A 12531-nucleotide genomic window follows, 5' to 3' on the forward strand; every position below is an offset into this window, starting at 1 on the left:
TTCAGCTTCCAGCGATTTGGAAGGCGTGGCGAAGGCGTCACCAAGTTGGTTCGCTGTGATTGGCAGAACCGCTCACGTGACGTAGAAAAGACAACTTTTTTTTGCCATTTCAAAACGCGGTATGGGCGGCCTCATAGGGATTCTGCCTGTTGTTCTTGTTGCGCGAGCGCCATCGCACGGACTCTAATCCCAGCCTCAGGCTGCGTCCATACAGGGGCAGACTGCGCGGACACGTCCGCACGCTGAGCAATCAGACTGCCTAAAGGCAGTGACCGCGTCTATACAGTGTGCGGGAGGGGGCGCGTGAAATCAGTCAAAATTGATTTCTCACGCGATAGGGCGGTCACGTGAGCGGTTCGCCCAATGAGGGCGAACCAGCTCCGTGACGTCACTGGCCCGCCCATAGACACGCCCCCGGACGGCGCGCGTACTAAGGCCAGGGAAAGCACCCGCTTTCCCTCAGCCTCCGCACAGCTGCAGTGTCTATAGACACAGCCTAACCAGGGTTAAATTGGTGATGAAGTCAGTGGGAAGAAACACAAATGTTTAACGTTAGACTGACAGACTGTGCTGCCCTCCTCAGATTTTCACGCTGGTTCACCTTAAAAGACCCGGTCTTCTGCAAGAGCTCGCATTTAAAGGACAGCTTGCGTGCAGCTAATGTGTCCAGACTGGAGCAGCTCATGACTGGGGTCATATGGACTAAACCTTGAATATTGTCCAGAGCTTCTAGCACATCTCTCAGTGTGACACAGTGCTGGGTATCCATGGTCCTGAAAGACAAAGATATTCCCTGTGACACTCTTCTACTCACTGGTATAGATTTTGTTTCCAAATCAGGCAAAATTTGCAGATATGTTTGCATAAAAAATGCCACACAGAGGTGAGACTGGGGAATAGGGTGCCCTGGGAGAAGGATATTTTGGGGCCCCAAGCCCACACACCCAGAATACATAGAGGCCTTCCACAGGACCACCAAGGATCCCGCCTTCATAAGACCTGCATTGAAAGTCCACGTGCATGGCAAATTCCAATACATTTTTGCAAAATCATTCAGGCCAAAATCGCAAAATATCACATTTGGCAAAAAGGTTGCACCTCATTCTATATTCGTGTATTTCCAACTCATTTAAACTTTCCCGAAATGTAAGAAAGAAACGTTACAAAGCAAATTTTAAGACATTCACACAACTTCACTCACTAGCATGGCACAATATTTTTATTGTAAAGGCCCTCAGTTATTTTTCCATGGTAGAGAAAGTAGCCTGAGTTTTTTTAACTGCAATTCCAATACCTGTTGCTAAGGAATACTGTCCCTTGAACTTCTTCAGTTTATTTATAAAAATGTTTAACCAGGAAGTAATACATTGAGAGTTACCTCTCGTTTCCAAGTAGTCCTGGGCACAGAGTTATAAATAATACATGGTTACATTAAAAGTACAGAGTTATACAGTCAAATCACGGACAGATAGAGTTGGAAAACTGGGTACAGGGGATAAAGCAATTTGTGAGTTTCAGATTGAACTAGAGCAGCTTTAAACACCAGCACCCTTTGGCTGCACGCCTTTTGGGCAACGCAGATGCACACTGGGGTGGGTGGCTGAGATGCAATGCAGCTGTGAACAAAAGCTCTTTGTGTCCTCATGGCTCGTTAACATTCCAGTGGGTGGGATTGACGTTCCACAAAGAACAAGCAAATGTTAACCCTTAGTGCTGGCCCCTCCATGGGATTATTAATGCAGTGATTCCCAACGACTAATCTGCAGAATACCATGAGTCGTGGTGAGCACAATATTTGGGATGCTGGGAGTTGTAGATCTCCCTGTGATATAATAATAATAATAGCATGTTCTTTTATAGCACTGCTAGTTTCACATAGCGCTTTACAGAGACATTTTGCAGGCACAGGTCCCTGCCCGTAGAGCTTACAATCTATGTTTTTGGTGCCTGAGATAAAGTGAGGGAGATAAAGTGACTTGGACTTGACTCACAAGGAGCCGACACCAGGAATTGAACCAGTCAGTGCCAGTCAGTGTCTTTACTCACTGAGCCTTATATAATACTATTCTAATAAAGAGGGACCCCCAGGTGTATGTGTTTTGTTTCGGAGGGCTGTGCGTGTGTGTTCTGGCAGAATGTTTGTGTTTAGCGATGCATATTTTTATGTTACTAGCCCATTGGGTTTGTATCTGGCTCCGGCAGTTAAGGTGTGCGTATGAGGCGGTGAGTAGGTAGATTTATTTAGGGATCTGTAAAACAACCGCAGACAATACGCCCCAAACCATAATGCTACAACTGTAACAAGTATAGACAAGATTGTAATAAAAATCTGATTTCTTTAAAAAACAAACAAAAACAAAAAACCTTAAACTAAAGGATACGTAGCTAGCGGGTACCGCACAGAATGGACATTTACATTGATTTAGCTGCCTTTTGCTACTTGTTTCTACCAAATTATGGATACAATGTAGCATTCAGGAATAAGAGTATGCATTTCAATATATTTAAACATACCATTTAATAGTGTTTCATACTAAAATATTTGAATCAATAAGCATGGCCAGATCCGGTTTATAGCTGTTGCTTTTATATGCTACACTTTTTATCTGCTACTTTTAACCTTCTATAGCTTTTGCATCATTCAAACATTCACACACACGTAAACCTTCCCTCCGAACATGCATTGATACAGTAGTATGCACATTGGTGGCTGCTGTCACATTCCTTAACCTTCTCCATGTAGATATATTTACCTTGCTTCCTGGCTATAAAGAGCTGGCGAGGTCGGAGAAATAAAGATGCTACGCAGGAGGAAGAAGAAAGGGAACGGAGGCAGAGAATTATTCAGCTCTCTTTAAATACATTTGGATACTATATGGGGTGCTTGTAAGATGTATGAGGGGCGGGGGGATCTGGTAAGGGACGCGGGACAAGGATTGCTGCTGGCAAAGGCTGATTTTGGTTGCTGCCTGTGAATCCAGCATGTTTTCACCTGCTTGGCTGTATGTTTGACGGGAGCTTCTATGTCGAACTTTGTCTCCCAATGGGTTGTGCGATCTCTTATTTTTACTTTGAGACACTCCGGTCATTTTTAGAATGGGGGGGTGCAGGATGCAGCCAGGTCTGGATGACTTCTTGTTCATTGGAAGGGCTGGTTCTGACAAGTGGGCAAATCTTTTAGGAGAATTTCAGAGGTTGATATATAATTGTAGGGTTCCCTTTGCACAGGACAAGATAGAAGGTCCCACGGTCTGTCTCAGTTTTCTTAGTATCAAAATTGATGAGGAAGTTTCAGTCACTTTTGGGCCAAATTTTGCGGCTACAATTCTACCAATGGGCAGAGAGCGTTTTGTTTGCGGTTCATTTTATAAGGTTGTCAAGAGAGATTAAAGGTGATCTAAGGGTCTGGGGTACATTTTTAAGCTGCTGTAATGGTCGTATGTTGGCTTTGCATGGTGCGGTGGACAGAGAGCAAATCGAACTGTTTACAGATGCATCCAGAGCACTGGGGTTCTTTAAAGGATGCTGGTGGGTGGAAAGTTGGTCAGCTATGGCGGGCGTGTTGAGCAACCTCCTGTTTTTAGAAATGTTCTGTTGGCGGTTCAGCTCAAGGGTGTAGAGTTGTCAGATAGGGAGGTGATATTCCGAACGGATAATGATGATGTTGGCATCTGTGAACGGGACTTCAGCATCTTCGTTGTTGGTGGCAAGGCTCTTGTGGATCTTGTTTTATTTTGAAGTTCCAGGTTTCCAGGCCAAGCATGTTCCAGGAGTTGAAAGCAGAATAGCAAATTCTCTGTCTCATTTTCAGTTCACGGTATTTCGGGATCTGGTGATGGGCGCGGCAGGGGAGCTTATCCCACCGAGTGAGTGGGGGGTTGGCAGTGGAGGAATAATGGAGCTTGGGAGAGCTTCCGCGGCACCTGGAACATGGTCGGCACACGAGAGGGCCTGGGGTGAATGGAGAGTTTGTGGGAATAGAGCAGGTGACAGCAGGCGATGAGGAGGTCGCTTCCTGCAAGCGTTTAATTGCATTTGTGACGAAGAAGGAAAGCGGGTGCTCGGTGTCCTCTGTGGAGAAAATCCTGGTGGGAGTCTCCTTTTTCCTAAAATTGTATGGCAGGAGGGATATAACGAAGGATTATGTGGTGCGTAGACTGGTGGCCGGTTGGAGGAAGCAGACAAAGACCAAGGATGAGAGCGGATAATGAGAGTGACACAGGTTGTCTGTTTTTTTGTTCTATCAGGCTGTAACGGAGTGCTCACCACAAGCAAGGCATGACCGCGAGGCCGAGGTGGGGATATATATATATAAACACCAACCCACAGCCACGTGGGCATGTCTGGAGTGTAGAATGGTCGAGGTAGCCGGGTCAGAGTTGGAGAGGTATGGAGGGTCATAGATACTTGTTGGGGTTGGAGAGGTGCAGATCTTTGCAGGTACTTTGCCGAGGTCCGGATTGGAGAGGTGCGAGGTAGCCGGGGTCAGGAGCGTAGAAGAGCGGAGTCCAGAGGAACAGCCGGGGTCAGGAACAGAGAAGCTAGGAACCGTACAAGACAAAACTGTGGTGGCAAGGGTAGCAGTGAACACTTCGCACATAGGAAGGTTTATGCTCAGCCGATTTGCCAGTGGGCCGGCTGAGCATATATAGGAGAGAGGTAACAATGAGGAACAGACTGGATGAAGCGTGTCAGTAAGGCAGGACGTGATAGGCTGAAGGTATGCAAGCGACAGGTGTGGGAAGGATCCCTGATGACGCCAGATGACGTGACTCGTGCGCATGCTGACAGCGCGCCAATGACATCGCCACGTGGGCGGAGTCTGGAGGCGGGACCGGTGGGATGCCTATTTACCTCCGTGCACGACCATATCAACTCCTCACAGGAGGAGGAAGAAGAGCGTCACGGTTGACGGGTGGAGCGGAAGTCCCAAGCACGGGTTGGGGTAAGCACCGCGTACGCCGAGTGCGTCGAGAACCACGGATCCTGGCACAGGCAAAGGTATTTAGCATGGCTTTCTGCCTGGCAGTTTGGAGGGTAGCGTGATCTGTCCAGTGTGGCAGGTGGGGGTTTATTTGCAAAGCATACCTGCTTGTGGAGAGCTGTTTTTGATGCATGAGGATGGATTGCCAATGTCCCGGTTCCAGTTCACTAGGGTATTGAATGGATGTTTGTCGAAGGTGGGACTGGGTGGAGTTATGGTATGTTCACACTCCTTCCATATTGGGGCAGCATCAGAGGCAACCAGACTGAGTTTAGGAGATGACGTAATAAAGAAATTGGGCAGATGGTCGTCGGGTCACTTTGGGGTTTTGCTGTTTATTGCTCAGGTAGTCACCCCCTAGAGGAATGGATTTGCAGGGACTCCCATGTCCACTGGGTGGGGAAGGGAGCAGCAAAGAGTTGGGCCGAAGGTGAGACCAGAGGTGAAGACTCGTGAAAATGTTGTGGCTTGGCAAAAGGAGTATGATACGAGCTGCTGCGCTGGAAACGGGCCAGAGGTCTCCCCAGATATATTGTTGCTGCACATGGGGAGGGAATGACCTGACGTTTGTTCAATCCATAGAGTTTATGTGGACGATGTATAGGTAGATATTGCAATTGTTGGTCCAGCTTATGGACCCTTTATTAGTATGGTCCAAGATAGTGCCATGGGTTGTGTGGAGAGGGGCTAGGGACAGATCAAGGAGAAAAGTCACAATGGCGGATTTTGTAGTTGAGGTGGATTATGTCAATTAGGCACAAGGATTTAGAGTGGGAGCCAAGCGGATTTTATCGTGAAGATGGGGTTCACCTTTCTTACATAGGGAATTATATTCGAGTGTTGGCGTGGCAGGTTACACTTGAAAGTGTAAACTGGCGACTAGGCCAGTTTAAGGTCAGTCAAAGTACCTTGCTGTTGGTGGAGAAAATGTGGCACGGGGTGGGGATTCAGTCAGTCTGGGCTCCTGTAGGTGAGGTGGGTTTAGCCCTATTAGATGGTATGGGGAAAGCAGTGTCATGCCTAGCTGGAAGGCTGGTATGTGAGTGACCTTCCTGTGATGTTTTTACATGCCATGAGGCCTGGGCGGCTAGTGGGAATGTTGGGTACGGGTCGAGGCTATCCCTCAGGCTCTTATAATTATGGTGGAGCAAGCTGGCTGAGTCCATGGGTTAATCAATGAAGATCTTGTTTAATACTGGATCTCCCCCCTCCCCCCCCACACCCACACTCAGGGTACCTCTCAGGAAGAGGTACGGAGTGTAGATCTTCTTTTTGTTCTGCGGATACAAAAAGGTAATGCGCTTACATCAATTAAAAAATGTCAGCGCTCGGAGCTGCAGACACAATTCGTACAGGGCTGCGTGGGGGCCGACCTCCGCGTGTCTGCAGCTCAGTGAGCGCTGACATTTCTTAATTGATGCAAGTGCTTTACCTTTTAATCTGCAAAATAAAAAGAAGATCTACACAATGTACAGTACCTATTTCTGTCTTCCTGAGAAGTAACCTGAGTGAGTGTGTGTGTGTGGGGGGGGAGAGATACAGTATTTGAACAAGATCTACCGGTTCCTGTTAAATTCAACATGATTCAGACCTATTAGGACAGGTGCTGTTTTTAAAGGAAACTAAATGTGAGAGCCATACTTACCTGTGGTGGGAGATTTCCATGTTTGAGACGTACTACTCTATTTATTTATTTTTATCTTCCCTTTTTTACCCATTTTTGTCACATTTCTTGCGCCTAGGTATTTTTTGTATATATACTTTCTATTTCTCGACTATTGTGAGGTTGAGGACCTTTTGGCGGCAGTTCACAGGGACAGTATTTGTGTATACTGCATTTATCAACACATTTATTAACACAATTGTATAGCGCGCTAGTGGTGGTTTATTTTGCCATTTCTGAGGTTTTTTTCCCTGTATTTTACATGGAGTAAGTATGTAAACTGACGGCCCTAAACACTGACACGGCGTACAAGTTGGAGGGTGTGGAGGGGGTGACAAGTGGGAGAGAGACGTGTGGGTGACAAATAGGGGAAGGGAGGGGCAGGGAGTGATGGAGCAAGGAGTGACAGGGGGGATAGAGAGTGACAGGGAGCGCAGTGGAGGACAAGGGGGGACAGGGAGTGGGAGGAGCAGGGAGTGATGGGAAGAGGCAGGGACTGACAAGATGGGGGGGCGGTGGAGGACAAGGGGGGACAGGGAGTGACGTGGAGGATAAGGGAGGGACAGGGAGTAACGTGGGGAGCAGTGGAGGACGGTGTAACAAGGGGGGCAGTGGAGGACAAGGGGGGACAGGGAGTGACATGGAGGATAAGGGAGGGACAGGGAGTAATGTGGGGGAGCAGTGGAGGACGGTGTAACAAGGCGGACAGTGGTTGATCCCTACCTTCTCCGTGCATGTGAAGCTCTCAACACTTGGCAGACTTCAGTGGGACTGGGAGGCAGCTGCAGCTACGTCAAGGCCGGCACAGGAGGAGTGGAGGTGGCGTGAGTGCCAGACTGAGGCCGCACCTCCCTCCAGCTTAGGGCTCCGCAGCACTCCCTTCACTTCCTGGTTCCAGTCTTTCCATTCCCCGCAACGTGGCAACACTGGTCATGCTGCATTCCTTCTCTTACGAAGCTGCCAGGCGCTCCTTTCCCCCCCAAGGGTTGGATGATAAATGTATTCATATAGTGGGTGTTTTTTCGTTTATCGCAATAATGATATGTATCGCGATACATTTGTTAAAATAGAAGTCTGAAAATGTTCTAGTAAATCAAAATAAAATGTGTTCTCAAAATAAATATATTTTAATTAGATTTGCCCTTTATTTCCAAGCCCTTTTCATGTCTGCACTTCACCTTTTCTCACCTGCTTCCACCCCCCTCATCCCATCACTCTCACCCTTTGACGCTCCTTGCATTTCAAAACACATTGGATTTATAAAAAATGAAAAAAATTATTAAACAGTTTTTGCAACATGGAACACAAAAAAAGACAAAAGCGCAAACGCACATAGTGAAGTTTGTAAAAATATGGGTGTATATTATTTAGGGTATAATATCTGCGTACATCAGATTAGTTGGTATTAGACATTTCATGTACAATACATGAGTTTACCACACGCCGCACTGCCGCCTCCAGGTCTCAGATGTTCAATCTCACAGCATCCAAGACAGGTTATCACAGCTGTAGCATGGAACCTCCGCTGCGCTGCTGCCTTCCGATCGATATTCTTCCCCACTCGCTGCCGTCACCACCGCTCACTCCTGGGATCTGCCTCAGACCGCCACTGTACCTCGGAGCAGTGTGTTGATGGATCACGTGTCCCGCGGGGTTTTGCGACTGACCGCAAAGGGAGGTTGGGGCGTAAAGCGTGATGGTAGCTTTGCTGCAGTTTGCCGAGTGCAGCTATTGGCATGAAATCAGTCCAGTGCAGATATACCACACAGAGTGTGGAGATACAGTTCTAGGGCTAATTATTATATAAATTATTATAAATAATAATTTGCGCACTTTATTTATTTGTTTTGTCTCATAGTTTTTGCAACATGAATGATTGAAACATCTGTTTTCATTTGTCACATTTTCATAAACGGATGAATGAGGATGATGTTGTAGGTGACAAAGAGTGAGGTGTAGACATGCAAGGGGAGGCTGAGTCCCAGAGGGGAGAGGAAGGGGTTAAGGGTCCCAGGGGGGAGATAAAGGTGTTAAGGGTGCCAGAGGGGAGGACAGGTCCCATGGGGAGAGAGGACTGGGTTACCTGTTCCAGGAGGAGAGGAAGGGGTTAAGGGACATCTGAATAGGTTCCCCAAGAACAGCTACCCTCAACAGAACCAGTGTGCTAAGAGTTACTGTAAGAGACATGTGCAGAGGTACAACTAAGGAGACATATTTGGGGAAATTAAACCATGGCTTTTATTTAGTCTGTCACTTTAAACAATGTAGGAAACACAAAATAAATAAACATCTTATCCCTACACTATCCCTATACGGGCTAACTCACTTTCCCAGTCCCTATCTTCGGGCCTGGGAGGATAAACCTCTTTCCAACCTATAACCCCAAAGAGGTACCTGTAAGCAGGGGGCCCTTGATGTCAGTCTCTGGTTCTGCGTTGGTGTCTGTTGAGGGGCCACCCTCTGGCGGGTTCTAGGGTCCGCCGTGTCCTGGAATAGAGGTCTGAGTCCTGGTGTCTTGCTAGCAGCACAGTCCTGTGCTCAAGACAATGTCTCTTTCTTTCAACAGTTTCCTGTACTCAAGATATCCCATTCAGTTCAAGCAGAAGGCTTTTCTACCGGTCTGATTAGCCAGGTGGAGACTGGTTAATTGTCTGTAGCTGCAATTAACCAGCTCCCTCTTGGATTCTTCAGACCAATACAGGCTTTCTATTTAAGTCCTTTTAGACAGGGGTTACGGCCCTATTATATACCTCCCCTGTTTGTGGGTAGCTCGGCCTAGCCACGGCTGAAGCCCATCCCTCCACTCTCACTCAACATGTACCTGCGGCTTGAATGAGAATGAATGGGGGGAGAGAACCCTCAGTCACACTTGGATTGGAGCCCTTTCTCCAGGTAACCATTGTCTCTCCAAGGAGGTGCTTGAAATCAGCGCTCTTTAGTCGCTCGATGAGGACTTTCGCTCAAGCTCCTCTTTCCCTTTTACCAAGTCTTCTTTTGACTGCTTGGCCATGCGTCGGGCGATCTTTTCTTGCTTGAGACTAGGGTGACCACCTGCAGCGGGTTCAGTATCAATGATTGCGGGTGTTCAACCAGGGCAGAGTTTTTATCCTCCCTGATTGGCCTCCGTGGCATCTCTGTTTGGTAGTCTGTAGACTTATCATCTTGGCGTATTACTACTTTTACCCTGACTGATTCTTCAATGTGTAGGGAAATCCCAAGTGATGTCTGGCAGGGTATCTCTGCTATAATAGCACAGTTTTTAAGCTCCTTCAGTACCAGGGGACCTCGGGCTACAGCTTTCTCATCCATCAGGGGCTAATCCGCAACAACCAGGACCCCCTTATCAGTAGAGAGGTAATTTGCGTTTGGTTCAGGATACTTAGATTCCAGTACATCAATTTGGTTGTAGTTCTCACACCTAACTGTTACCCGTGGCCTCTCTTCTTTGTAGCTGGCAAACCTGTAGTCGTGTGCCATTTTCCATTGCAAAGACGAGTACACAACTAGTGTTGTGTCTTTAGGGGTGTGATCACCAATATGGTTCTGCCTCATTCTAGCCCAAGACTGAATCTTTATAGCGGCTATTTTAATAAAGAGGAATCTGGATTGCGCACGGTAGCATGACTGGATTTGTATTGCACTTCTCAGTCGTAATTCGGTTCTTCTTTCCTGAATTTTGTGGGAAGCTGATTGAACCACTGAGACAGCATTGCGGGTGCGCTTACAGCAACGCACAGCTTGCTTGGTTGTTACATAGGACCTATATCTGGATTGACTCACACAAGCAGCTTCCTTCACTTTCCTGTAGCATTTTTGCTGCAGACACTTCCTAACATTTGACCGGAGTAAAACTACACACTGTTTCAAATGTTCATAATTCTCTCTTTGTCGTCGAATTCTCCATCTTGACTGGAGAAGGCAGGCTGCTTTATTCTGGCGATACAGCTGACGAGTTTTCGTTCCTCTGTAGGCAGCCTGTATGATGAGCACTGCAGAGCGTTTGTGCAGATACCTTTCTCTCTCCAACCTTGCTTGGATAAGAGCTTTGTAGTATTTCTGAATTATTCAACTACTTTTCTCCCTTTTCAACAAGGAAAACAAGGGGAAATATGGCTGCAGTTTATAAAGGTTAAGTCTGCCATTACCCCTACCTGTCAGTAATACATTGGTATTGTATTATATGTTATGTATGTCTTTGCTTGGTTCCAGCACCTCAGGAATCAGGGGTTAATATGTTTGCAGGAGAATTGTTGCAAATTTTATGTTGCAGTTCTAACCACCAATCAGGGCAGGGCATGTAGGCAGCTCCTGGCCCTGAGTGTTGCAATATTATGGTTTAAGTGTATAAAAAGGTGGGGAGGGACAGAGCCTGCAGAGAGTTAGGCCTGGGACATAGTAGGTTCAGCCTAGCTGAGCTGCGCTGAGCAGATGCACTAACCCCCTGCATCTGTCATCAGCGCGGCTATAGTTTCCCTTTCCGCATGCGTGCGGAGGCTCAGAAACTTTGCCGAGACAGGCAAGTTTAAAATTTACCACTCGGGGAAGTGGAGGAGCGGTCACGTGACCGCTCACATCCAATGGGAGTGAGGGACTAGCCCCGCCTCCCGCTCCGCCCCGCCCCCAGAGCGCGCTCACTGCCTCGCCTGCCAGGACAGGAAAAAGCACCATTTTGAGCAGGTGAGGCAGAGCAGGAGTGTGGCTCAGCGCGGCTGAACCTGCTATGTCCCAGGCCTTAGGCCACGGACATGGTGCAGGGAAGAGAGCTGAGCAGCGCTGCTCATGCTCTCCTGCTCAAGCAGGAGATTTTTCGTGTCCCTGCATGAGCGTCAGCGAGCGCGCTTGTGTGCCGGGTGGAAGGTGGGCCTGGAGGCGGAGCGGGAGGCGGGGCTAGCGCGACATGTCACAACGCCGACGTCACGGACTGCCACTGGCTTCTGGCAGTCACGTGACCGGCCCTGCGCTTCCCTCAGCAGGAAAACTAAAATTGGGTTGGCGGCTAAAATTCCACACGCCTCCGCACGCCTGCGGAAGCACCGTCTAAAGCCGTGGTGATAGGGAGAATGTTTCCCCTCAGCGCGGCTCAGCACGGTCTTTTTGACCATGTCTGAGGCCTTACAGAGGTGTTGCTGTGACAGGGAGAAACTGCAGTGTCCAATCCAGTGCTGGTCTCAGGCCTGAAAACCAGTCCCGTAGGCACTGGGCAAAGAAAGAGAACAGGGGAAATCTCTGCAAGTAGGTCCCTGCGACTAGTTAGGCAGGGTACTCCCCAGTTTCCCCAGTTGGGTATGTGGGATGTTTGTGTGTTTTGTATAGTTGTGGATATGTTTTTCCAATAAATTAATTTGATAAACTCTCGTGTTCTGTCTGGCGATATTGATCCCTGGTATTAGTCCTGGTCTCCCGTGACAATATTGACCTAATTTTCAGACCTGCTAAGGAACAGATGATTGTTATTATGTCCTGATATGTAAAACCATAGAATTCAAAGAGAGTGTACTTTCTTTTTCACACAACTGTATATAATGTACACTGTACCTTGACTAATGTCTGTACACACCATGTGCAGCTTTGTGAACTAGTAATTGCGCAGTCCTAAACTCTAAAACGCAAAAGCTGCCTAAGAAAATACATACAACAAAAAACAGACAAAGATGCCCAAAGCTACTTCCAATGTGACAAAAATACACAGTGCAATACCTATCTATTCTCTTGAAAAAAGGGTCATTTAGTTTAACCCTTTGGCCAAAGCGTCTTAAGCCTGCTGCCACTTTCAAGGCATGACCGTAGCAGGTCCTAACACTCCCTGGGTTAAAGCTTGTTGGGTATCTGTGTGTTAAGAAAATACATAACTTTAGGAAATGAAAATGTTTGAATGAAAAAGAAT

At 47.5% G+C, this 12531-nt stretch overlaps 1 protein-coding gene across 2 annotated transcripts in view; it reads right to left on the bottom strand.

The window, feature by feature from the left end:
- The window catches only part of SRR (serine racemase), a 33142-nt gene that overhangs the window by 8752 nt on the left and 11859 nt on the right, over positions 1–12531 (bottom strand). Inside the window, exons 1-2 of one of the 2 annotated variants that reach the window (XM_075589294.1) lie at positions 7371–7575; positions 602–773 (exon numbers count right to left, since the gene is read on the bottom strand). In XM_075589294.1, the coding sequence (XP_075445409.1) occupies positions 602–769 (168 nt within the window). In that variant the 5' untranslated portion in view covers positions 770–773; positions 7371–7575. Of the gene's footprint in view, positions 1–601; positions 774–7370; positions 7576–12531 lie in introns of those variants that run through there. The other variant, XM_075589292.1, reaches the window with a different exon arrangement.

This window comes from Ascaphus truei, chromosome 3 (assembly GCF_040206685.1).
Source record: "Ascaphus truei isolate aAscTru1 chromosome 3, aAscTru1.hap1, whole genome shotgun sequence".
NCBI lineage: Eukaryota > Metazoa > Chordata > Amphibia > Anura > Ascaphidae > Ascaphus > Ascaphus truei.